Genomic DNA, 27,280 nt, shown 5'->3' with positions numbered 1-27,280 from the left:
TCTTTTTACTTTTTTCACAAATTAAACTTATCACGTATATTTTCTTGATATCAGGATGTACTGCATATGTAGAAAACTGTTTTATTGCTACCCATAATTAGACCCACTAGTGAAAATGAAAGTTTTGAAACATTATTGCTTACCTACAGGATACCACTATATATATTCCAAAAGATTAATTGGATACTGCATAAGACATAAGAGGAGTTAAGGGAATCAGGTTTTGTAGAAAATCGTCATTTTTTAACATTCCTCCCCCGGTTGAAAACAACATTGCACTTCTAGAGAATAATATGAATTATATTCAAAAATATAATTTGGCTACTCTGAAAAATGTAAAAGTAGTTCAGGGAACTTAGGTTTAATTGAAAAAAAAACTCATCGTTTTACGACCCATCTTAGCCCACAAGGTGAAAATGATAATCCGGAAACCTTATAGCACATCTACATGACATCAGAAATCATATTAAAAGTATGAATGGTCTACTGAGAAAATGTAAGAGAATTTCAGGGAACTAGACTAAATTTTTGTAGATAAATATTGCGTTTGCCCCCCCCCCCCCTCCACTCAAGGGTGAAAAGCAGAATTCCGAAGCCTAACTGAACATTTACAGTACACGACCAATCATATTCCAAAATATGAATGGGCAATTGGGAAAATATATACTGGGACTTCTGGGAACCAGGTTTTTCTTGAAAAAATGTTTTTACCCCCATTTGGCCTTTTTGGAGATCAAAAATAGTAAGCTACCCGGCCCCTGTGTGATATACTGCGTAGATTATAAAAAAACAAGTTTCACTTGTGTGTTACACTTTATTAGTTTCATAATCTACATTATACAGGATTGGCATTTAAAACAAACCATCACCATATTTACTAAAAGTCTTTTCTAAAGCGTTTACAATTTTTTTTCAGTCATCCACCGCATTCTTCGTGCTTATGACAGGAGCTTTGGCCTTTCTTTCAATCTTTAGTTTTGCCACGAAATTCTTCAAGAATGCCATAGTGGTATTATGACTCTCCTGAAAATAAATACATCTCTTTAGCTCCTAAGATGAATCTATTCATTTTCGAACAAAAGACCGATATCGGACAAAGGTCACATGCCCCCCTCCCTCTCTCCCTCTCAAATTAATGCATGTATGTAACAAAACACCTTGTAGCCATGACTAACCCTTTGATTATCAATAAAACCGTACATCAGAAATGGTTTCTCAGTGTATTCTGATAAAGCACTGAACTATATTCGTAGGTTTTATTACCTGTTCAACGAAATCTGCATCCTCTTTGGTATAATCAAATGTAAGGGTTCCTATATAATGCGAGTTCAAGCCAACTGTACGTGACATATCAGCAGCCTATAATAAAACAATTTTTGTCATTTTTACAGGTAAGCTAGAATCCCTTACGTACATGTATACCAACAAAAGAAAAAAAAATATTTTGCAAAAAAAAAAAAAAAAAAAATAAAAAATAATAATAATAATAAGACAGTGTTTACGTTTTTAATAAAGAAGAAGAAAATTAAACTCAAACTTATTTAAGGGGAAATTATATCAAGAACTATACCTCTGTTAATCAATATTTAATCCATTTAGTTTAATCCATATTTAACTACAACTTACGCTGACTGATATCCGCACAATATTCAGTGACATCGTATTGTAGAGGGTTTGTAGTAAAGAAAGTAGTGTATTCACTTGTTGTCTACAAAACCCTAATCTTCTGTGAACCACTGAGATCCCTGTTTCTTCAATGAATGAAACTAACTCTTCATAACTGATCTAGTACCCCCAAAAAGAAATAAAAATCTCTAAGATTTCAAGAATTGATGTTGATTATAAGATTTACGACAAGCTTCTTCTGAAAAAGTAAATAATTAGGCTTTAATTATTAAGGAAAGTAGAACCTTTCCATTTCCATCCTTGTCTAGTTTCGCCATCACTTCGTCAACAGATACATTCTTCCCAAACAGACGTTTCTTGTCACAGTCAGTAAGCTCCTCCTGAAAGGAAACATGTTAGAATTACAAATGATGTTATTTCAGATAGATAGAAAGAGGCTATTCTAAATATCTTTTAAGTAATACAAATGCTGTACGAACACTTTTTATGGTGTTCTCTAGTTCCTCTCTGTTGATGAATTCATCTTTGTCCAGGTTATTCTTTTGCAGTATCTGTGAAGAAACGAATATATACACAGAAAGTTATTAAATGCTCGAATATTTTCGGTAACCCCCCCCCCCCCCCCCAAATAGAAATTAAAAACGTACTTCTGTGTGTTGCAAAAAATTATATGGTCTAAACATATATAAAAACACAAAGAAACATTTATTCATGATTTTTTCCTACTAACAATTTTTATTCTTTAACTAGAAGTGTGGAAACATAGTTACTAGAATTAACCCTTTGAATCTAACTCAAATTATACTTTTCAAAGATTTGAACACACTTCTAATATTGAATACATATACCTTTAAAAAATTGCTAACTGAAGTTCTCACACATTGGTGTTCTTTATTCAACTTCTTTTCGTCTTTCGTTTTCTGTGTTGCCTTTCTTTAATTTCAAAAATGTTTTAATGAAAGGAACATCTTAAAAAGTGTGGTAATAGATGAAAAATACATGATAATGATAATTTAAATGCAATACCATATTTCTGTACATTATAAATTATTTAGCCCATTCGAAATAAACATTGGGGAAACAATCAAATATTGCAAATACAAAATTCTGACTTGTAAATAAATTATTAATACTACCCACAACACTGAAAGAATGGCAATTTAAAGTCATATATATCTGCATTTAAACAATGTGTCTCAAGCTTTCATAAATTAAATTTACAATAAAATATCATCTAAAAATATTTTTTCATACAAATTTGTAGGTCATTATTTAATTTACACACTGAATTGTCTAGGATTTTTCCGTTTTTCCGATCATGACAAGGAGTACATGGCGGCTATGATCGGTCGACAGGGAATGCTTATTCCTCCATGGTACCTGATCCCATCGCTGATATTTTTAGAGGTCCTAATTTGCAATGTTTCATTGGACTTCTGAGATTGATAACTGTTTGTTATCTTCATATTTCATTTAAATAAAAACAAAAACGAAAATTACTAGATGTTTTCGTTAATTTTGATAATCTTAAATTTTCGATGCTAATGCAATCAGTTGGATTGGGTCGCCTGCGTGGCGCAGTGGTAAGAGCTTTCGCTCAAGAGTCGTGGAGTAAGGATTTGATCCTTACGTTGCAGGTTCAAATCCTACAGCGAGATATGGAGACCATTCCTTCGGATGAGACCTTATAAATCGCGGTTCAGTGTTGCAATAGGTGCTGGCACGAAAAAGATCCCCCACTGCTCAAAGGCCGTAAGTGTCGAATACAGGTCTAGATTTGTAGTCCTCCACTGGCAGGTAGTGGCGTCTCAATATGAGTAAAAAATTCTTATCATAGACGTTAAACAAACAAATCAATTGCATTGGGATATTGTTTTAAAATTGTTATTTTTGTTTTAAGTTGCTTAATAGAAATACAATGCACATGCTATTGGATCTATATTCTGTGGAACATGATGACTACTGAAATAATTTGTTTTATAAAAAATGAAAAAATGAAATGGAAATGCCAGTTGCAAATGAAAATTTATTAAGATTTCTAATAAAATTTAGCATTTGAAGGCAAAACACATGAGGTCTAACGCAAAAATCCTGTTCTTGGCTCTTTTACGTTGTAGAAATGTATAATAAAACCTTTGATAAAAAATGAAAGATAAAAACAATGCTAAAAGTAGGATAGCTACTGACATACATACACGTATTTTAATACAGCACGCAATTTGCCTTTATTTAATTTCAATTGCTTTAATTTGCATATGGATGATAGCTATTTATATTCCAATGAATCTTAGATCTAAACATGAAAAATTAACATGATAGAGGGTCCAAATTCAACTGTCGTCAAATACAGAAATATGTTCCTCGATTTTCTCTTCTAAAATGTCAAATAGTGTATGTGTAATGATAAAACTTATTGCTCTACATTGGATAGTAGAGAATTCGGGTAACAAAGTTTTCAAATTGAACACCTACAAAGGTGTACAAAGGATAATTTACCTTCCCATTGGTGTGTCTGGGAACTGTAGTTTTGTTTTCCTTCTGGACTCAAACGTTGACTTAAAAGACTCAATCTCATCCTCAGAATACTGAAACAAAAACATTTGATGAAATAAAAAGAAAACAAAAGGCTCCCGTCAGTTTATATTGAAAAGTTGTTACTTCAAATTACAATAATTTCTATTTTTTACCAGTATGAATCCCAGCGATTTGGACGACTGAGCCTCATCACGAGCAAATCTGTTTTTTCTATCCATTATAAAGGGGAGTTTCTCTAAAGGTTGTAATCTTTCGAAAAACGAATCCTCCTTTTTCATTGAAAGCCACCACCCTGAAATGAGGGAAAATTGATGGCTCTTAAAGAAAAGAGATAAAAAAAAAAGATATACTCGATCATATGGTGATGAAAGCCAATAAATGTAATCAGTGGATTTTTAATGAAGAGGGTGTCCCGAGTTACACTTTAGAAAGATAAATGATTTACAAAATAAAGCAAAAGTTCTACATTTAAGAATCTTTTGAAGAGATAAAAAATAATTTAAATAAAAATGCCTTTATAGAACTGTATAGATAGATGAAACGCATCTTTTTTTGAGGTATGAGATTTTTTTGATTTTGAAAAGTACCTACTAAAGACAAATAATAGAAAATCAATCATATTCGGCTATTTGAAATTTGTAAAAGAATATTCACTGTCTCTATCAGTATTTATATCATTTATTTTGACCGATTGTTTCTAAACTGAAATAGTAACTAGCTTGGTGTTGATCATGACCTAATAATTCTACTTACAGAAATGTTGGTAGCATGTTTCAACTCACCATCGTAACACTCTATTGGGTAGTTGATAAGTACACCACCATCCACATACATGCTCTCCACTCCAAAATCAGTATGTTTGATAGGCTGCATTATACCTGCCAAATATGAAAATTATCTGTACAACAAAGTACATAAAATTGAACATATTTCAATGTAACATAACGGCTGCAGAAACTAACCTGGGAGGCTTATAGACATACGAACCGCCTTCCTGAGTGGCATTTTGGGTGTAGTTTTAGGATGAAAATAAGTCTCTTCCATATCATTGAGATTTGTTGCAACAATGCACAACTCCTTCCCCAACTCCTTGTAAAGCTGAAGAAATCAATGTAGAAGAAAAATGAATAGTCAATACAAACCAATTAAATTTTATTATATTGATAACTGAAAAACTAACGCATTTATGTTGCCATTCTTTATTTCACATATACATTGTGTTGTGGAAAAAAAAAAATTTTTTGAAGCATAAATTTTGCAAAAATTCCTGAATTGAAATGTACCAAAATAACGAAAGAATTACTTGTTCAAACGTAGCGTCCTTATCACCAAGTTTCTTTTCAACTATTTCTCCGATGTAATCATACAGGGTATGAAGTGGTTGCCATCCCAAATACCAGAGGAGATTTGGAATGATACTGAATTTTCCAAACCTAGCATCTTTCAACATAAAAATACAGGACTCTCAAACACGCAGAGACACTTTTTGACATGAAACGTCATAACAATTTGTTTTGGATAAGTTTGCAAAATAAGAATCAAAAGTTTGTATCAGTCAATTTGAGTTGGAAATTCTACAGTAAGCAGGTAATTCAAAAACATTGCAAGTACCCTTTTTTCAATTATCAAAACACCGCCGAAATATGGCTGAAATATTGCTGACTCGGCGTTAAACAAAATCAATCAATCAATTTTCAAAACAATAATTTAGAACAGTACCATAATACTTTGAAAAATCTGTCGACATGACTTCTCTAATTTCAGTGCTTTTGTAACCAAGCGCAGCCATTGTTGCTGTTATGGAGCCAACACTTGTACCAGCAAATCGTTTTATCCTTGTCATAATACCAACTTCCTCTAATGCCTGAGTAAATATAAGAATAAAATATAAATACATCGAAGTGATTTTGGTAAAAAACCTAACAATTTATAACACTTGACTCATTAATTGATTTTATTGTACATTACTATTAATAAAATATTAGTATTTTATCATGCAATAACAGAATGCTGAATACGAATTCAGGAATAAGTTTCCTAGCAATATTAATCTTACATTGATTTAAAACATCAATAATATATATAAATGCATAAAATAAATTTGATTTTTTTAGCACCTGAGAAAGTATAAAACATAAACATCTTGATAAGTGAAATATTATTCATTTTGTTAAGTGGTAGTTCTCTTAATTTTTTTTTTAAATTTTGAGACTGTACATAATTTTTTTTATATTATTCATATGGCTTTTATCGCTTCTATTGATGGAAAGAAATCGCATATCATTACGTATTATTTACCTACATAAAAACGACACTGCGTGAGACATATCGCAAGAAATCTAGAATAATTGGCAATGAATCTCCTTAAATTTAGGAAATCGATTTTTTATCAAAGAAAATAAGGATTAGTCAGGACAGCTAATTTATGCAGGTTAATAATTAACTTAGGTTTTGCTACCATATTGCACTCTCCTAATATTTAATGATAAAACATGTTCAAAATTATCGTAAAAGTACTCATATCATACAAAATACAAATCAACAATTATCTCAAATATCTCACCCTCAATGCTCCAGGATATGCTATCCCCTTTGCTCCACCTCCCTCAAAAATGAGATTTTCGAAAGGATACTCATCGAGATAATTTTTCGGGTCTATGGTTTGCGCAAGCTTGTCCAATTCACTTAATTCTAAAAAAAAAAAAGAAACAAATTCATAAATGAAAGAATATTAACTGCACCTCTTCAAACATTGATTTTATAAATTGGTTTTTGGTTGTAACTCGCTACTGTGTAACATAAATGTTTTCCCTTTCTGTTACCGTGAACATGTTCCTCGCTCTCATGATCGCTGTTATTGTCTTCTTGTTGTAGGACTTCATCAATATATTCACTTTTGGCGTCGACAAGGACTTGATCACTTTGCTCTTTGGATACCTCTGTTCCCATCCTTTAATCAGTAAATTAAATATGACATAAATGACTGTAAAAGCAAAATTATTTGTGAATGGTTTATATATTTGTTTGCTATGACCCCTACAACGACATTTTGAAATCTAAAGAATATGAGTTACATGTATATGGTTTTTGATAATTCAAAATCAATTATGACATGCATTGTTTTTATGATATTTATATTGCGTATCGATGTTGTTAGTGTTTTCCTTTCCGATTTCATTATCTAAAACTTTAAAATGAATTTAATTTGTTCGTGCCTCACTTTAGTGTATTCTTTAGTCTCTATTTAGAGAATTTCAACGACAAAAGTTAAAACCTTAAGCAATTAAAACATGAATTATCTACAAGCGTTTTAAAATTAATTGTGGACCTGTTTTTCAAAAGAAGATTGTCGTTTATACTCTCAAATCGTAATTTTTAGCCTATCCCATATCCCCATAGCTATGTAATAAATTGTAGAGTTTTTAAAAAAAAAAAAAAATACTCTCTTTAAAAAAAAAAAGCTGAAAATGCACGTCAACAATGTGTTTAAGATATTTTTAGTGTAGATATCGATAGAATATTTATAATATTAGGATCATGCAGCAATAAAATACCAATGTTGTAATATTTACGTTTTATTTGCCTCTTTTGCACTGAATTCACATAACTATTTATTTTGTAGTTTCACTATTGATTTAAGAGACAACAACCTTACATGTAATTTCTAGAGTACGATATGATAAAAAAAATTTAGATGAAAAATCTTCTCTTCTTTTAAAAAAAAAAAAATTCTCTATGTAGTAATTTCATACCCTAATGTAGCCCCATCATTAAGAAGGGGCAATGTTTTGAACACATCTGAGTCCACATTATACATGTAAGACTTCACTACCGGTTTGATTAATCATGCCTCTGTTGTTGAAAAGATTTCAAAGATCATATAAATCTTAAAAAAGATAATTCATACGTCTTACAATTCGGACTTTCTTCCAGCCCAATCCCTTTGTTTTTATCTAATAAGTCATGTTTCATCCTGAAAGCTATCAGAGAATTCAACTTTGAGACATTTCTTTCTGACTATTTTGTACTTCCTGAAGGATATCTCTAATTTGAGAGGAATTTCCATTGCTCCTCCTCATTAATTTCTATACATAACTTTATTTGCTAATTACTTAATTACAAGCTCAAACAAATATATTCTTTGTTTGATATTGAAAAAAAAAACCCAACATCAATGTCAGGAAATGCAATCAGAAAAAAATCAAAAAAATTTAAATCACACAGTACAAAAGGAAATAAACCATATTTCAAAATTTAGAAAAATAATGACATCTTTTCTTTTTTCATTTATGTATTTTTGAAGGTCAGCGTGTACGCCAAACTGATAATTATATGCGTTTCAAAAATAATTTTTCTTCGAAGGGTTTCAATTGGTCACAGCAGTCTAGTAGTTGGGCGCTCATTTCTTGATCGGGTGACCGTCACTGTGGCTCAATCGGTAGAGCACTCGCTCCGTGATCGAAAAGTCGCTGGTTGAAACCCCGGTAGCAACTGATTCAAGTCGATTAAAAACAAAATAAATAGCAACTCTCCTTTCGCCAAGTGCTTTGAAGTGGAAGTTATGGGTCTTTCGGATGAGACCTTAAAAAGCGAGGCCCCTTGTTACGACAGGCGATGGCAGATAAAGTTCCCTCATTGATCTGCGGGACTCAGTGTCGAGTAAAGGAATAAATTTTAACCCCCTTACCGGTATATTGGAACATCTCCATATGAGAAATATCGGATGGTCCGGGACCTTTTTATATTATATGATCACTACATCGGGGAGAGGAACTGTTGCTTTAGGAACAAGCAATCGTATAAGGGCAATGTAAAAATTGGCGTAAATTCCAGAACCAACTACTTTAAATTATCGCGTAATTCACCATAAAAGAGCATTGTTTTGGATAATAATATCCTTACTAGATCAACGTACATTTAAAGCACACAATCACACACAATCGAGATAACGGTTTTATCCATGGGCTAAAAAAGAAATTCAATTCAATGTCAATGACTTTTTAATATGGATTTAAAAACATAAAATTTACGCACCACTGGAAATGGAGAATTTGTATCTTAATCAGTCAGTGTAATTATAATAAATTCATTTTTCTTTTGTAGTAGGTGGGGATATATCTTACATTTCTTTTAAGGACTAAAAGTATTTTTAGGAAAGACTTTCAATAACAGTAGAATGAGTAATGTCAAAAGGACAAAATCTAGCGTCGTAATACCAAAAATGCTTAACACTTACCTTTATTTGATTACCATCGCAGAAGGTTAAATATGATAGGCTTTGTCATACAGTTGTGATACCGCGTGCACATTTAAATAGGGACACTTAACAAAGCAGATAAGAAAGTAAATGCACCTGCATTTTATCCATCGCATGTGCGGATCCAGGATTTTTCTGGAGAAGGGGAGGAGTTCACACCAACTTTAACAAATATCGGACTCAAACATTTTTTGACAAGCAAAAAGAAGAATAAAATTAGAAACAAAAAAAACAACCAAAACAAAACAAAATTTTACACAGAAATTTAATAAATGAAAATCAAGAGGGATGGGGCTCCTAACCCCCTTCTACATCCGTGCAGGCTTAGCATTGTCTAGGATTTGTTACGCAGAAACTTCATTAAGGTTGTGATCGGTTAAGAGATGCCATTTTGACTTGTTGCCATTCTTTCAAAATAAAGTATGATCTTTGTTGTTTCTCAGCCAAGGTTTTCAGTAAATTTAGATATAATGCAAACTCTTAAAGTTAAGAGGCCTTTTAATCAATTTTCAAAATTCATAGAGTTGCACAGTTAATCTTTAACGAATTAATAAATACTTAGTATTTAAATTTCCAAAAATTTTGCTGACAAACGGTTTTGATACCGTTTGTTTATTATATGGATGATTGCTCCAATCGATAAGTAATCGTCTGTATAGAACATTTTCCTGCGCGATTAATTTTATGTTGATGGAAATAAATATTGATATAATACTGTTATAAAATAGACATATGCAGGTTAAGTAAAGTTTTATAAACACTAAACAACATCCTTGTTTAAATATTGCTGCTTTACAAAGCTTGTTCATATTGATACATGAAAGCACCTCAATCAATAAAATTGTCATTTAAATAACGTCACAGCATGCACAATGTGACAGCAGGAAGAATATTAAACCCTCTGGGTTATAGTGGAGATTTTAAGCTGCATATTCTTTTTCTTCAGCAAAGAAACCACAAAAAAATTAACATTATCGGCTGATAAAAAAATGCTTTCTTCAGATTTTAACAGAGAACGGAGGTTTGCTCAATAAAGTCAGTATCTGTGGAAAAAGGAATTCAATATCCACTCCCTGTTGCATGATGGACGGACATTTCAAAATTTATACCTGCATTTTTTAAAAGAACCTATGGAGGCAGAACACTTAATAAGTATTTAATTCTTGTCTAGTTTAATTAATTTATGTACAGCAAAAAATTGGTATTGCTATATGTAGTATGACAGTTTTAGGTTAATTATTTTTTTGAAAAAAATTTCATAGCGCCTACCTGCATTACCTGATAAGTGCACAATTTAAAATGAAGAAAATCGATCGTTCTTTTATAATACTGCAGGTACAGTGAAGCAGTGACCTTCAACAAAGCGGATAACAAAATAAAAGCAAGGTAAACGACATGTATTTTAGGGAATAACTATCTTATCACTTGTTATTTGCGACCATTAATGCTGATTAAACTGTCGCAAATATCCGTTTTACCGGCTCCGCTTTTGAGTCGCCGGTAAACAAAACTCAGTTTGCGACCGTTAAATAAGAAAGAAGATAGTTTTTTCTCATTCTAATGCAATCAATATTTTAGTCATATTTTGTTAAGTTTTGTTATATGAAATACGTCATGAAAAGCTGTGTTTTTGCGTCATTCAATTATGACATCACAATCAAACGCTTTCGCGTTTAGCTACCTCATACATCAGTGCATTTTACAAAACTGTTGCATTAGAATCCACCTTTTTTGCACAAAGAGGTTTATGTATGAAAACTACAATAGAAAAATCTATAATTTTATAATTTATGTAACGTACATTGACTTCAGTATACATGCCAAGTTTTGGGAAAATCTATCTGAATATTTAAAGGGACCGTCTCAAAATACTGGTAGATTTAGTATGGGATTATAAGGGAAGGTTCTAGTTTTTCGCACTTCAAAGCAAATTTTACAAAAACTACAATAGGCTTTTTGCTCAAATTAGAAGATGTGATGAGCAGTTCTATTATATACAATATGTAAGAAACAAATAAATATATCGCCATGTTTCCGGAGGGGGCATCTCAAAATTAGAATTTTTTCTGTTTTTATGGAGTACTACAAAATATGAAAGATACTAATGATTTATGTAAAAAAAGTCAGAAAATAATTTTTAGTTTTTCAAATTCCTGTGTTCAAAATTTCAAAAGTATATATTCTTTTATTTTTTGTTTCATAACATTTTTATGAAAAAAAAGAACTTCATTTTATCATAACGTCACGAACACCCTTTTACGACGTTCATCTACCTATCAGTTGAAAAATCATTAAAAATCCGTTTTGAAAATTGGAATAAGTTTCTTTTAACATGTAATTTTTAATTTGTTTAATTTGATACATTATTTGAAAATAATTGCTTTTTTAAGCTCGATTTTACTATGCTGCGTGAAGTATTGCGCAATGAAAACCCCAGTCGGTCCCCTTAATTACAGCCACTTCATGATTCACGTAGTTTCTGTTGTGCAAACTACGATTGCAAACCTTAGTTTTTGCACTGCGGAAAAATGAAGTGTGAAATTTTAGCCTTTAAACTTTGCGGAAATTTTATAAATCCAAAGTGTCCATAGCTTTTTTTTCAGTAGGGTTTATAAGTTCTGCAGAATCAGCTTTATTCATTCAGTAAATGCTTATATTTACAGGTATTTCTTAGCTTTCCTACTCTCTCAATTACTTATATAGGTTCAGAAAAATCTACATGTTTCTTTGCATATTACTAAAATTCCAGTAAGCTTAAGCAGTAAAGAGGTGCCTTGTTTTGAATCAATTGCAAATTATTAGTATTATATCTGCTCCATCTCTGTCAAAATTAGTTCATATATAACTGTACACTCTACAATGTAATATTCCGTTTTTTTTTAAATTCTCCGAAAAATGCCAAGTCCATTGTATATCAAAATGAATTATCTTGTGTGAACCTTTAAATTGCTAAAAAAAAACCAACGAAGTATATACATGTAGATCTGAACTATTTGTAAGGTATGACTTTTTGACTATTGACACCTATAGGATGAGCATAGCACTGTATAGTAGAATTAGGGTTTTTCTTCTTAGAGAAGAAAAAGTAAAAATGATACAACAGTAAAACAAACATTATACATGTATACGCTTAAGTTAAATTTATGGGCATCTTACTATATCCTAGTATATTTTGATGCACGAACTAATATAATACTAAAACTACAAACTGTCAATCATTCAAATCATGGAATATTATGCATTATATAAAATATGACTCCAAGATGTTTTCAGATCAATAAAACGTGGGTTTTAAACAAGATGTTGTAAGTATATACTTTCTAAAAATAATACCAATAACCATTGTAAGCTGCCCTTTTTCCTGATATTTTTTCGTAACTTTTGTTGCCATATGTTTCAAAGAAAAAAACCTTGTTTATTAATTCTTTACTGCATGTATTGTATGAAAATAAGATTTCAATGCATATGACCTAAGGTATCATACTTTTAGTTATAAATATTAGGGATGTCAACGAATAGTCGACTATTCGACTATCCGTCGAATGGACCGACGATCGAATAACAAAACGACATTCGAATAAATAAATTTAATAAATAAACATACTTATTATCATACATATTTATTAAATATGTATGATAGTAAGTATGTTTAATTACACGTTAAACACCATACAAAATCATTGATAATTATATTGATTTTTGGTACAGGTATTATAAGGATTTATTAATCAAAATAAAGATAAAATCATTGATTTTATAATATTGATAATTTTTTCTTTCATATACTGTCTCTAAAGTTTTTGCACACATACATGTATTTACAGATCTAGACCTCTCCGTGATGCTGAGTGTCTGCAAAACTTGAAAACAATGCACTGCGAAGAAAAACAGAACTGAAAGCGATTCGTTGTAATAAATTGTAAATAAATTTTCTCCATACAAGGAAATGTTTTTTTTTTTTGCTTTTGTTTTTTTCCATAGTGAGGAATTATAGGATGAAAGCTAGGAAGCCAAACATACAGATTTGTTACTTGAGTTTTAACAATGAAAATAAAAATGGAAAGACTGGAACGTTTCGCAATAAAACATGTCTCGCACTACGACTGTCAAGGAATCTCATATCATGTATGTTTATTAAACAGTCTTTCAAAAAAAAAAGTTTTTTTCTTTTATTTGTGGTGTCCTATTCATTTAATAGAAGACGAGCATGCAAAAGAAACATTTGCCACGTAATACTTACTATAAAATTAATATTGATTGCTTTAGTCAGGCTAGCTTCTTGAAAAACTATTTCTTATAACGCAATATGTATCACCGTTGTGCAATCCCTCTAACTTTTCAATCCTGACATACGTGTGCATAAAATATATAAGAAATAACAGTTTTTTTTTTAACTTGTAGTGATTAACAGATAAAGTGTTAACGTAGAACAAGTTAGAGTTTTTGGCAATCCTAAGAGGTGAATGCAATTTCCAATAAAAACTACGAAAATAACGCAAACATCCATCAGTAAAAAATATTGACATTGCATCATATCAAAGATAAAAACGTAAATTTAAGCCGAAACAAATGATAGAAAATATCGGACAATCTGCGGATTGAACCCGGGTCGCCCTTTAAATTTCATAGAAAAATAAAAAGTTTGAAAAAGTCTTCAGTCTAATTTTCAAGGAGATGAGATCGAGAGAGATCTAAGGTCATATGTGCAAAAACGCGCCATGTACGATTACTTCAGTGTGACCGGAAGTGACGTCAGTTTGACGGCTTTTAATGATCTTCTTAGCTGCTACTTGTCATTTTGAACAACCTTGCTTCTATGATGCTATACAAATTCTCAATACTTTTTGAGATCCCAGGAAAACACTTTCGGCTCCTCTAAAGCTAGCTCCCTAATTTTTAGGGCTGGGGCGATTCAGGGTTCAATCGATTCGGTTCGGTTTCGGTTCAAAATGATACGGTTCGGTTTTTTTCGATTCGGTTTGATTTAACCTAAAACAGTCTAAATATTTCTCATCATAAATGAAAAATAATAACCTCTGCTTTATGAACTGCTTACACTCCTTTACTTCAGTCTTCACAAATACTTTTTCTGAGACACTGACATTTTTACTAACTAGAGAAAAATTTCTACTAACCCAGAAAATAATAAAATTTCAAACTTTTTGTTGTATTATTTTATTCCATTTACATTTCATAATGAATTACTTTTCTTTTCATATTTCTTTTGCTTATTTTCTCTTTTTCATTTTTTAGTCAATAATAAATAAATAATCAGAGAAAATATTTAAGGCTGAATTTAATAGAATGAACAATCATGCTTTAGATACCTTTTAACATGGAAGTATACATTCATCTTTTTTCTGATCATTGGACTTCCTCTCCCAAAATGAAATGAAAACTAGTGATTTAATTTTTTTTTAATTCAAATTTTCAGGTACAATGTTAATATATTTTTAATAACCCTTGTAAACATTTACTCTTCAGTTAATTAGTTAAGTAAGAGGAAACAATTTAATCAATTAATGTGCTATTTACATGTATTTCCCATAAAATCGGAATGGAGGAAATTCGGATGAGGAAAAAAACGATCGTTTTCATCGTTTTTAGAAATAAATAAATTATGTAGAAGTGCTAAAAGAATTAGATAAAGGAGATTTATGAACAAGAGAACCAGACTTCTTTGAATTTTTTTTCATTTGTTTGGGATTTAAAAGCAAAACTTAGGAAATACCTGCTAGTTATTCACTAGCCCGTCGGGCGTCGGGCTAGTGAGTTTTCGTGAAGACTGTTACTTTAGAATAACAAACATGAAATTCATAAAAAAGATAAAATATTGTAAAAAGAAAAGATGTTTGTGGAATAAAAAAACTAAATAACTGATTCAAATTGGCACAGTCAGTATAAAAAGTATAAAAATCATGAAAACAAACTCTTCCGATCTCCTATTGGAGGCCATTTTTGTTTATACGTGTTATGTAAATTTTGAACCGAATCGAAGCGAATTCCGGAATTCTGGATCGGTGCGCCGAATCGAACAGTATGAATCGCGATGCACCGAAATTTTCGGTGCACCACACAATCCTACTAATTTTAGGGGCTGGCCCCTTATTGTTGATATCCTTTGAATGATTGTGACATTCTACACAACTTCTGTTCTATATGTTTTAACAAAATATTTACAGGAAAAAAGATATTGAAGAAAAAGTGTTAAAATACCCGATAGGACTTGTTTCGGGCCAAACCAGCGTCGACGTGCGGCACTTTCGGGGAAAAATGTGTCTGTCACATCTACACATACGAGGGGTGATCAAGAAGTTTGCAAACTATCTCTATATTTTCAAAACCACAATTCATATCAGAATGAAATTTGAAACACATATAGTCATGCGCAGGTTCTATAAATAGCAGGTGTTATGAAATCTTTTGCTCCATGTTTGTGACGGCACAATGTGAAAATGACGTCAATATGTAGGTGACTTGTGACAAAAAATGGTTGACTCAGTCGTTCTCGAGCAACGAACGGATGTAAAGTTTAACGTATTTCTTGGATATTCCTTTGCAGTAGCATATAATAATGTGTACAAGGTTGATGAAGACAAAAGACTTGCCAGAAGTTTAATCATTAATTGGATTGATTGTTTTAGTAAAGAAAGGGAGATGATTAAAAAATGATGTTTGTTCTGTTGCCCAGTGAAAGCAAGTGGGGAAAGAGATGTGTCCTTAGTAAAGCAATTTGTTCTGAAAGATCGCCAAGTTACAGTTAGAAAAATAATTAAATATTTTAACAATAATATAATGATTGAATACCTAGAATATCGTCTACTTTAGACTTTATCAGATATCAGATATAATGTAAAGAAGGCGCCCATACTTTATCCACATTGGATAATCGACGCTCCCAAGGAAGAGAACTCGGGTTGTGATGGTCACCATCATTCTGGGGAAGGATATCCTTTTCCATCCATCCTATTATCGAGATTTGGCCATTTCTGATAAATGGACTGTTCCTCTTATAAAAAAATAACTTGCATGGTAAGAAATAGACTCGGAAAAATCTTTCAGCTTCTGTTAACAGAACGCTACGGAGCATGTCAAGTGACCGCCTGGATCACGGATTTGCGAAAGGGCAGGACGGTGGCAGATTTAAATCGGAGAGGACTACTTTAAAAAATAATGAACACTGAAACTTAATTTTATTTCTTTTATGGAAGTAATTCAATTAGTTTCCGAACTTTTTGATCACCCCTCGCATTGCTTTATCATCGCTGAGAAATGCCATGTTTCTGTGTAGAACCGCTTTAGAAAAAAAAAATGCTGGTTAAAGTGACCCTCCAAAAATCACTAAATCGCGGAACCGGAAGTGACGATGTGAGCGATGAACGAACAATTAGTATATGTAGATGTGTTAAACGTATTTCATTCTCACAGGAATTGCTCCTCGCCGACGCTCGCTATGGCCCGAAAAAAGGCGTATCGAGATTTTCAAAATTTCTAACACTTTTTCTACAATTTGTCTTTACCTATAAATATTTTGTTAAAACATGTAGAACAAAGTAGTGCGGAATTACAAGATCTTTCAAACGATATCATGGAAATGGGACTGGCCTTCTAAAATAAGGGGACTAGAGGGGCTGCATTTTTTTCTCAATAACTCAAAAAGTATTAAAAATCTTAACTTTCTATCTGAAGTATCTATCTTTCTTTTGAGAAAACTCGCAGACAAACTAACCCTCTAAAATCAATTAAAATGCAGAAATCTCGGAAACGGAAGTAATGTCATCAAAACAAAACAAAATGTTTGTTTAGATTTTTTGATGTTCTATCAAACCTGAAAGTTATATGAAAATCGAGAGAGCCGTTTTCGAGAACTCGCGTGCACAATATAAGAAAATAAGCATAAAAGCTGGAAAGGAAACCCAAGAATAACAAGAAGGTCTTCCGCTGAAGACAGAAGACCTTAATAGTAAGAAACATTAGAATCACTATAGGTTGTGAACGGAAGACCTAAAAATCCTTGTGTCTTTCCTAATATCTGCTGATATTCGGCTTGATTGTGGAATTGACATCATAACTGAATCTCGAGACAGCCGTCCATAAATCATGCCTGGACATTCACTCATCATCGACCGGTTCTAAATATTATTATGCGCCAAGGTGACAATGCATGCTGTTTGCTTTAAATATGTGATTTGAAGGTTAAATTAATTCTCTGTTAATTTTAATATTTTATTGCTTAGAGTTTAGGTATCCCAAAATGAGTTTCTTTATCTCATGGTAATGAAGAATTCCTATAGTGAGTTTCTTATATATACACATATGCAATATGTTAGACATAACCATTGGAAAACAGAATATATGATTGAATTCTTCAATACCAGGAGATTCGGTGAAGGTTTCCGTCCAAATATCCAACTAAGCCAAATTTCATCCGAGATTATGATTATCCTGATGTATGAACTACTCGTACAAAGTTCAAACAAATACTTCTATAGCTCCTATTAGTATTGCTATAATTTTACATAGCTTGTCAGTAAAGGCATGGAGCAATCTGTTTAAAATAAGATCTTTGATACGCTCCGAAATTCTTTTGTACAGTACTCTCAGAATTTCTGAGCGAGACAAAGATCTGATTTTAATCAGATTGAGCCATGGCGTCTTGCCTAGTTCTAAACAAACTCATTTATTGATTGTATCTCAGGCAATGTTTAAAATAGACAAACTAAACTAACAAAACTGCACACTCCACGCACTCCTAAATTTGACATAATTTTTTATTTATTCTTAAACCACGAGAAGGAAAAAATTCGCTGAACATGGGTATCTAAAATGGATTATATTTTTAGATACCTTGAATATCTAAAAACTACCTACAAAGACTCAATATGCATTTGAATAATAAAAATTTAAAGAATTCAGCAAACTCGCTCAAGCAGTCCCCGATATTTTCAATGTGGTAGGGATAATACAAAGACACAAGTTTAAAGACTTAGAACGTTTAGTGAAGCAAATATCGTTGAACATTGGGGGACTATGTACAATGTATGCCTGTCATTATCTTTACAGTATTTATTGGAAACAAAAGTATTCAGTGTGTAAGAAAAAAAAACCATTTGTATTTACTAAAGCAATTTGTACAGATTAAACATGATGTCATAATTGTTTTCCAGAGACTTTGCATAGGCTGATGAAAATATAGGCGTTCTTAACCTACATACCGGGTCATAAATAGTACCAAAATAGCCACATTTTTTCCCAACACAACATATAATCCATTAACCAATAAAACAACAATTATTGATTGATTGATTAGATGTTGTTTAATGTCCCATTTGAGAATATTTCACTCATATAGAGACGTCACTTTATGGAGAGGAAGAGCTTCAAATTTATACCCATACTCGGCACTCAGGGCCATTGAGCAGTGAGGGTTCCTTATCGTGCCAACGCCTACCGTGACACGGGACCTCGGTTTTTAAATTCTTATCCGAAAGACCCTTGATTTCACTTCTAGTGCCGGGCACTTGGCGAAGGACCAGTCACTACCTATGTTTACGCCTTAGGATCAAAACCGGGCCTCCTGATATATTGTTTTATTGAAGAAATGAGCACAGAATTGTTTTTTTTTTCATTTTTGATGATGAAATGTAAGTGTTTATTGATAAAATATTTCAAACTAGAACTAAATACCAATACAAGTTTACGTATTATTTAAAACAAAAATTCATGTAATATAACCGCGATTTTGTTGTCATGTACCATGTACTCTTTAATTTTCAATTCTCGTACATAATCTTGCTGGCACCCCTTTTTATGTAGTATGCCCCACCCCCTCGATTTTTTTTCTCAAACACAATGTTAAACTGTAAATTTGTATCATTAAAAGGTTCATTGGAAAACATAGCATAATTTGCCCCCCCCCCCCCCCCCCGTTTTGGTAAGATAGTCAAATTCCTCCATGTCAATGTTTTTTTTCTTCTTATTTTACCCTTGTCAGAAGTGTTCGAAGAACACACATCCCTTTCAAAGAAATATTATTTTCAAATCTGGACATTTTCCTCCTCACCTGATTTTTTATCATTTGAATTATTCCTCAGCTTTATTTTGGGTTGTAAAACTTGCATGTAAAAAGACGTGCAAATCCTTTTTCTTACTGGCAAATGAAAAAATAAATAAAAAAATAAATATGGAAAAAAAAATCAATACCTAACTTTAAAATACAAAGCATTTTGAATTTTTAGAAGTCTCTGTTGGGGGGGGGGGGCTTACATGCATCCCCCTAAAAAACTCGCTAAACTCGAAACAAGCTATTTCGAGAGGTGGGGTGAGATTTTGTAAGGGTTGGGGTTGAAAAATTTTGACAGGCAAAAGAATAAAAAACTTCTTAAAACAAAAATAATAATAATAAAAAGATAACATAGGAAAAACTATATATAAAATTCAAATTAAAAAATAAAGGGGGGGGGGGGCTTTGAATAAAAATTTTTGGTCATCATTACAGCAAAAGTATATACTCAAAAAAGTGTAAAGTGTGAGGGCTGTGCTTATACATTTATGAACATTGTATGATGAATAAATTGATTGATTGGAATATAACATGTATTAAGTATATATTCTAGTAAATATTTTGAAGTATAAGTAAAAATATAGTAGCGATTTGCATAAATTATAAAGGGTTTTTTTTATACTGAGTATATACGTATACATGTATCTGTCATTACAAAGTTATTTTGACGCATGAACACAAGAGTACAACCAAACTTCAGTGATGTTCATTCCAAAGATATGTTGCATGGAATTAAATCGAAAGTACCATCATGTATACATACTAATTAACAATAAATAATTACACGGAAGGCATCCCCTGTATTACCTATATTATTAAAAACTTAATAGATGTTTATGCATGTATTAATCAATCAGTAAAACCCTATATCTAAAATATTTTACGGGTACATGTAGCATTCCTGCTAAGAAAACATGAAAGTAACCGTGAATGAATTTAAAGCTGTAAAATGAATCATACTTTGAAAATGCATTAAATTTCTTTCATAAAATACTTTATAACAGACAAAATATTTGCATTATTATGATAACCTCCACCTAGACTGAGATAAATGCCTCTATACTGGGTTAGAAATGGACTTTAACTTTCTTAAAATGCAATTCATCTATGATAATCTTTATGCATGATTTGTTAGCACGCAACCTGTTGCATAGTTAAAACCAGAAGTCTCTGATGAGACTGCAGCTCTACTGGTCTGTACATATAACAAAGGAAAAGTAGCACTTGGCTTTGAAACTTTGCAACACGCAGCAATAAATAGAATAATGTATCTTAATCTAGTCTGCTTGTGTGCCAAGTTATATTGAAATCACACCAAAACTGTAGGAGGAGTAGCATTTTAAAAGAATTTCACAGAAATTTCTATTTTTAGTAACCATGGCAACACCGTTCATCGAAATCAAAAACGGATGCTCTAAATTATGTTTCTTAGTGTAGTCTACTTGTGTGCAAAGTTATACTGAAATTAGACCAAAACTGTAGGAGGAGTAGCGTTTTAAAGGAATTTCACAGAAATTTCTATTTTTAGTAACCATGGCAACATCGCTCATCGAAATCAAAAACGGATGCTCTAAATTATGTATCTTAGTGTAGTCTACTAGTGTGCCAAGATATATTGAAATCAGACCAAAACTGTAGGAGGAGAAGGGTTTTAAAGGAATTTGACAGAAATTTCTATTTTTAGTAACCATGGCAACATCGTTCATCGAAATCAAAAACAGATTCTCTAAATTATGTATCTTAGTGTAGTCTACTTGTGTGCCAAGTTATATTGAAATCAGAGCAAAACTGTAGGAGGAGTAGCGTTTTGAAAAATTGTTTACAGACAGACAGACAGACGGACGGACGACGGACACCTTGCTATCGCATAAGCTCTTCTGGTCTCTGACCAGTAGACCTAATAAACATTGAACCATTCAATAAAATTGCTGATGAATACATCTTGGGTGCAAATGTATGTTTAATCAAGGTCTATCTCTGCAAGTACATGTAGTATAAATGTACCTTTCCTTAATAAACCAGAAGTCTCTGATGAGACTGTAGCTCTACTGGTCTGTACATATAACAAAGGAAAAGTAGCACTTGGATTTGAAACTTTGCAACATGCAGCAATAAATAGAATAATGTATCTTAATTTTTAGTTTACTTGTGCGCCAAATTATATTGAAATCACACCAAAACTGTAGGAGGAGTAGCATTTTAAAGAAATTTCACAGAAATTTCTATTTTTAGTAACCATGACAACACCGTTCATTGAAATCAAAAACCGATGCACTAAATTATGTATCTTAGTGTAGTCTACTTGTGTGCCAACTTATATTGAAATCAGACCAAAACTGTAGGAGAAGTAGCATTTTAAAGGAATTTGACAGAAATTTCTATTTTTAGTAACCATGGCAAAACTGTTCATCGAAATCAAAAACCGATGCATAAAATCATGTATCTTAGTGTAGTCTACTTGTGTGCCAACTTATATTGAAATCAGAGCAAAACTGTAGGAGGAGTAGCGTTTTAAAGGAATTTCACAGAAATTTCTATTTTTAGAAACCATGGCAACACAAATCATCGAAATCAAAAACTGATGCACTAAATTATGTATCTTTGTGTAGTCTACTTGTGTGCCAAGTTATATTGAAATCAGACCAAAACTGCAGGAGGAGTAGCATTTTAAAATAATTACACAGAAATTTCTTTTTTTAGTAATCATTGCAACACCACTCATCGAAATCAAAAATCGATGCTCTAAATTATGTATCTTAGTGTAGTCTACTTGTGTGCCAACTTATATTGAAATCAGACCAAAACTGTAGGAGGAGTAGTGTTTTGAAAAATTGTTTACAGACAGACAGACAGACAGACAGACAGACGGACGGACGGACGGACGGACGGACGACGGACACCTTACTATTGCATAAGCTCTTCTGGTCTCTGACCAGTAGAGCTAAAAATAAGGTGTGCACCATTACATTTCATATGTTTTCTTACATCGTTTCATACCAATGGGTACTTCATTTTTTCCATTCTTTTGTAGCAATGCCTTTAAATATTAAAATACATATAATATCTAATCTGAAAAATAATTGAAGAAAAAAATTAATAGTATTCCACTCACCCAAAAAATCTTGACTAATTGGGAATTTAATCGAATCAGATGATCAAAAATAAGTGATTTTATTTCCCTTGATGACTTCGTCCGCAAAGGTGCATGTATGTCATCATTTTTAACAAATATACTATAGGGAAACTAATGTTCCGTTTTTTTTTTTTTTGGTACAACTGTCCTTTAAACTCGAATTAGCAAGCTTGAGGTTCTGGGGAATGTTTCCCTTTTGTTTTATATACAATGAAAGGTTAGCATAAAGAAATGGATTATACAATACAATCATTGACCATAAAAGATTTTAAAATATGAAAAGTTTCTTTCCATAAAACTTTTTTTAATCATAGAGAGTGTTTGACGTTGATAGAATATTCCAAGATAATTTGTGTGACATTCATTTTACTGCTTTTCTGCTAGCGAAAAAAAATCTCAACCAGGAATCTGAGATTCTGGGTGATTCTGAGAAACCAAAAACTGCATTGCCTCTCCCCCTCCCCCGGTTAAAAGGATCCCTTGTAAATTTGGTAACATTTAAACGAAGGAAAATTTGAGAAGTGGCCCCCATCGAAATAGACCTTTCACGATTGATGTTTATTGTTTTTTTTTGTCAAAAAACTCTGAGACGGATTTTATTCGAGCTGTACGTATCCCTCCCCCTGGGAGGGGGGATCCCTTGCAATTTTTATTTGATGGAGTGAATGTGATGGTGAATTAGTTAGCCTGGACGCCTTCGGACCTGATGGACCCAGGTATGCCTTTGGTAGATCGCTAAATAACTATGCATTATCATTTCAACCTTAAGCAAGTTACTTCACTCTTTTGGTGCATCATCTCAGTCCAGGGGTTAAAATGTTTACCTGGCACATGAAATGAGCTGGCCATGTTGATGTTAAAGCATTAGAACCGTATATATTGCAGCTCTGCTTGTATGCCCCCCCGGGGGGGGGGCTGTGAATTCTGTGAATGGTATTGATCTCACCAGGGGTAAATTGAAGAAGTTGTGCAAAGGAATGTATTTTGCGCGCAAGACTATATATCCTACTATTACCTTTTTCCTTTTCATATTTGATACTTAAGCTTTATAACGTATGATACAGTGTATGTGACATCGGAGGTTTGGTATTCACTCTAAGCTAAAGTTTTGAAAAGCCACTGCTTGGTTGATGTGAATGAAGAAAGGAAACTACACAAAAATAAGCAAAAAATGTTTTTTCCAAACATCTTTGTTGAAGGGAATAAGACATGAGCCTGTAACAAAATTCCTCAATTGACATGACTTCCTTTTTACTACTAAGTAAATAAATCTAGAGGAAACTGTCCAAAATTATTGTGAAGCCTCTCCTATGCCCTACGTTCTAAAGGAGAAAAATATTTATGAGAGCTTGTACTGTCAAAAATGTAACGCAAACCATTAGAGTTCAATCTATGTTCATAATTTGAATTAACCGTTCCAGAGCGTAAAATGAATAAGTTCCCCAAGCTTCAAAAGAAACTCAAGGACGCATGAATCAATATGTGCATCTGAAAAAGCCTTTCCCTTTTTTCGGATTATTTTCCTCCAAGGTCTTTTTCTGGTATAAATTGATAAGTCAGGGATCCCATTGCATTTGGTCCCATGTATCTTGGACTAACTGTTTTTAAGTTTTACGCTTTAACGATAAGCGCAAAAGGGGCGATACCTCACCTACGAGGTCTCAGATCCTTTCGCACAAAATAGACTGTCACTTTAGCAAACAAAGCAATTGGTAAAGATTTAGTGTCTCTAGCTACGATATACGGTTTCTTGGGTAGCAATAATAAGGTTTATTGTGCAAGGCTCAGTGAATTTAAAAAGAGTCAGGCTAGAGGTCAAGAAATGGAATTTTAAAATAGTTTTAAAAGACATTAAAGATGCAGTGATATATAATATGCATGTTGAAAAAAAAAGATAGTATCTATGTCTTTATGTATTACATAAAGAGCTTATTTTTTTCATATTTGACCCTGAACTTTGACCTTGAACTAAATTTCAATGCCAAAGGTTAAAGAATTGAATGCAGTCGGTTCCATGACTCTATCATTTATCGTTAAAAAATAATTTAACGTAAACATTGAAAACCATTAAGTGCAATAACCACTTTAAATTAAAGTGCCAATAAATCATTTTGCACTGAATAAATTGAAGAGTCTACCAAATTAGTTGAAGTCATTGGTGAGGGTGGAGTATCTTCATGTATAGAAGAGATGCTTTCTCAAACTAGGCACATGAAACAGTAATTACTATTCATAATTTAATTAATTGTAGACATTTACTTGAATAGAAGATTCTCATTCTTGTAAACCGTTACGTGTATATAATATAATAACCAAATCTTGCTCAATGACTATAAGAAAAAAGTTGAATTTTTCTATTTTTTTTTTAAAATTCAAATTGAATTGAGACAGTGCATGTCAACAAGTCAGTTTAGGTTTACATGTCTTTATCGTCTAGTGACAGCAGAGTCAATTAAAATATCAAATTACAATAAAAAAATCTGCATTGTAATCTAATTTCATTTTACAGGCAAAAACTATATTTAACAAGACTGAATTAACGAGTCCTTTACAGCTTGCACAATATCTAAAGATTTATTTTCGCTCATGCCTATGATGATAAATTTGTCGGAAAGTTTCCTCTTCTTTTTCAACATTCCATGTAGAAATTTGACACCTTGTTGTACCCCCATCATATCCAAGGGGCCAACTATTTCAACATAATATGAATCGACAATAGAAGAGAACACTACACCGTTACATTAACACCATTCAATCCCGGTATCTTATAAAAGATTTTTAAAAATCTGTCCTAGTTATTCCTTTGTACATTATACATTTGAGCTTTATTCTTTGAAAAAGAAAAGTTCAACACTGCTTTTATGCATCAATATAAACCCATGTTCTGGTTTTCTAACCAAACACTTTGACAATTTTACTTAAATTGTTATACCTTCATGAACACATTAGTAAATAGATGAGCTCAGTAGAATATATGCGTTTTTGTTAAATGAAATACAGTCTAGTGTAAAATAATAATAATGATAAAAATAAAAAGTTTCAGTGTAAGAAAATGAACAAAATGCTCTGAATTATCAATGCTGTATGATGCATATGGATCAGTATTTGCAAGAAAATATCGTCAATATTTAATCTTAGTTTGATATTTAGTGACTGCACATGCATGATTAAAGGTTTTTTTTGTAGCTTGTCTACAACATGCTCTGAGCCTCAAGATTTATCATATATACATATATCTTAAGAAGATAATTTGAGCTTGTTTGTACATATGGTGCAAACAGGTTGGACTTTCTTCCTGTCTAGTCCTGAGGTGTTGATGTAATTAACATACCTAACAGCGAACAGAGAATTCTAGTTTGGGCATTTTACTTGACAATAAAGAAATGTTTTAATGTAAAATGTGCTATGCGACAGAAATTTTCCTTTTCTTCTCCTCAATAGTCTCTACATTCAATATTACTTCCCAATTGGCTAATTAATAAATTAATTATTAATGAATTATTAAGAGTTATCGGATAAAGGGGAATAAATTAAAAGCTATATTTCTATATTCTTGCAAGGCAAGTAATAGAGCTTCTAGGGCCTGATTCCTACGTTATATTTCCATAGACTTAAAATATTGATAGTTTTAATAATTATATTCATTAATCATTATTAAAAGAAATAGTAAATTGTCTACTTAGAAGACATAATTTTTGAGTTACTAATCCAGGAATCTCACAGATCCCTGCCTATTTAATTCGTACCCCTAACTTCAAATCCTAGATTCGCCTCTTCGTAATATGTTCCAATTTGCTAGAAATCGGGTAAAGTTTTAGTGAGATAGTTTTTCTCCTGCAAGACATTCAATCAAGATATCAAACAAAATATGTTTGACCTAAAATTCTTCTTTCAAGACTGAAAACCGCATGGTATTTTTTTTTTCAATTAAATCCGTATTTTTGTATTATGAAATTTGATATCCAGTCTTTCTTTCATACAATGAGCTGATGTATCTTAAGTTTTCTACCAACATTAAGAGTAGTAAGCAATTAGCACACAAAACATTCTAAAGTATTTAAAGTTAAGTACTGAACAATAAAATAAGTATTGTCAATTGTGACAAAATCTAGCGTTGTAATAAGTAAATAAAAATGGTTTTGTACTTACCTTTATTTGATTTTCAGCACACAATTATCAAAGCTAAACAGAATAAACTTGGTTGAGCAATTGTAATGTCGCATGCACATTTGAGAAGCGGATTTAAACGAGGTTGAACAATTGTAATGTCGCATGCACATCTGAGAAGCGTTTAAACGAAGCGGATAGCAAAATAAATGCAACTGCATATATAGGTGCGTGTTAACCTTCACATTGTCTGAACTACTCATAGTAGGAAATGTAATGTTGAAACTTCATTAAGGTCTGTATCGGTAAGGAGATGTCATGTTGACCATATTAATTATTTATATTATTTAAACTATATGTTGTTTCCTGGGCTTTTAGTGAATATCAATCAACTGGATATTCCTTTATTTAACAGGCCTTTTCATCAATTTTCAAATTCTAAGTAGAGCAATGTTCATTGTATGAAGAAAAGATATTATTGATAACTCATAAATTTCTATTTAAAAAAATCAAGCAGATATACGAACCGGACTCCTTACTGTTTGTTAATTTGATGCTT

The 27,280-nt window shown here is 32.1% G+C and overlaps 1 protein-coding gene across 1 annotated transcript; it reads right to left on the bottom strand.

Moving 5' to 3' along the window:
• Window positions 1-800: 800 nt before the first annotated feature.
• LOC133178945 (uncharacterized) lies at window positions 801-26,868 on the bottom strand. Its single transcript, XM_061313596.1, has 15 exons — window positions 26,764-26,868; window positions 6,984-7,111; window positions 6,725-6,852; window positions 5,881-6,025; window positions 5,465-5,625; window positions 5,124-5,259; window positions 4,944-5,039; window positions 4,314-4,453; window positions 4,123-4,211; window positions 2,475-2,559; window positions 2,106-2,177; window positions 1,911-2,006; window positions 1,627-1,785; window positions 1,264-1,359; window positions 801-1,023 (listed from the first exon to the last, which is right to left on the bottom strand). Exons 2-15 carry the CDS (start codon window positions 7,108-7,110, stop codon window positions 913-915), a joined length of 1,641 nt encoding a protein of 546 aa, XP_061169580.1. The 5' UTR covers window position 7,111; window positions 26,764-26,868; the 3' UTR covers window positions 801-912.
• Between the last annotated feature and the right edge of the window lie 412 nt (window positions 26,869-27,280).

This window comes from Saccostrea echinata, unplaced genomic scaffold, assembly GCF_033153115.1.
Source record: "Saccostrea echinata isolate AGI-Se365-2 ecotype Australia unplaced genomic scaffold, CSIRO_AGI_Sech_v1 ptg000004l, whole genome shotgun sequence".
Classification (NCBI taxonomy): domain Eukaryota; kingdom Metazoa; phylum Mollusca; class Bivalvia; order Ostreida; family Ostreidae; genus Saccostrea; species Saccostrea echinata.
The sequence above is the reverse complement of the archived record's forward strand: the minus strand, read 5'-3'. Positions and strand labels throughout refer to the sequence as shown.

Bases quoted from the DNA above. Each gene is read 5' to 3' on its own strand.
- LOC133178945 (XM_061313596.1), bottom strand. From the start codon at position 7,110: ATGGGAACAGAGGTATCCAAAGAGCAAAGTGATCAAGTCCTTGTCGAC. The intron at 6,026-6,724 runs GTGAGATATTTG...ATATTTACTCAG, and splicing joins CATATCCTGGAGCATTGAGG to GCATTAGAGGAAGTTGGTAT. The intron at 5,626-5,880 runs GTACTGTTCTAA...TGCGTGTTTGAG, and splicing joins AGATTTTTCAAAGTATTATG to AGTCCTGTATTTTTATGTTG.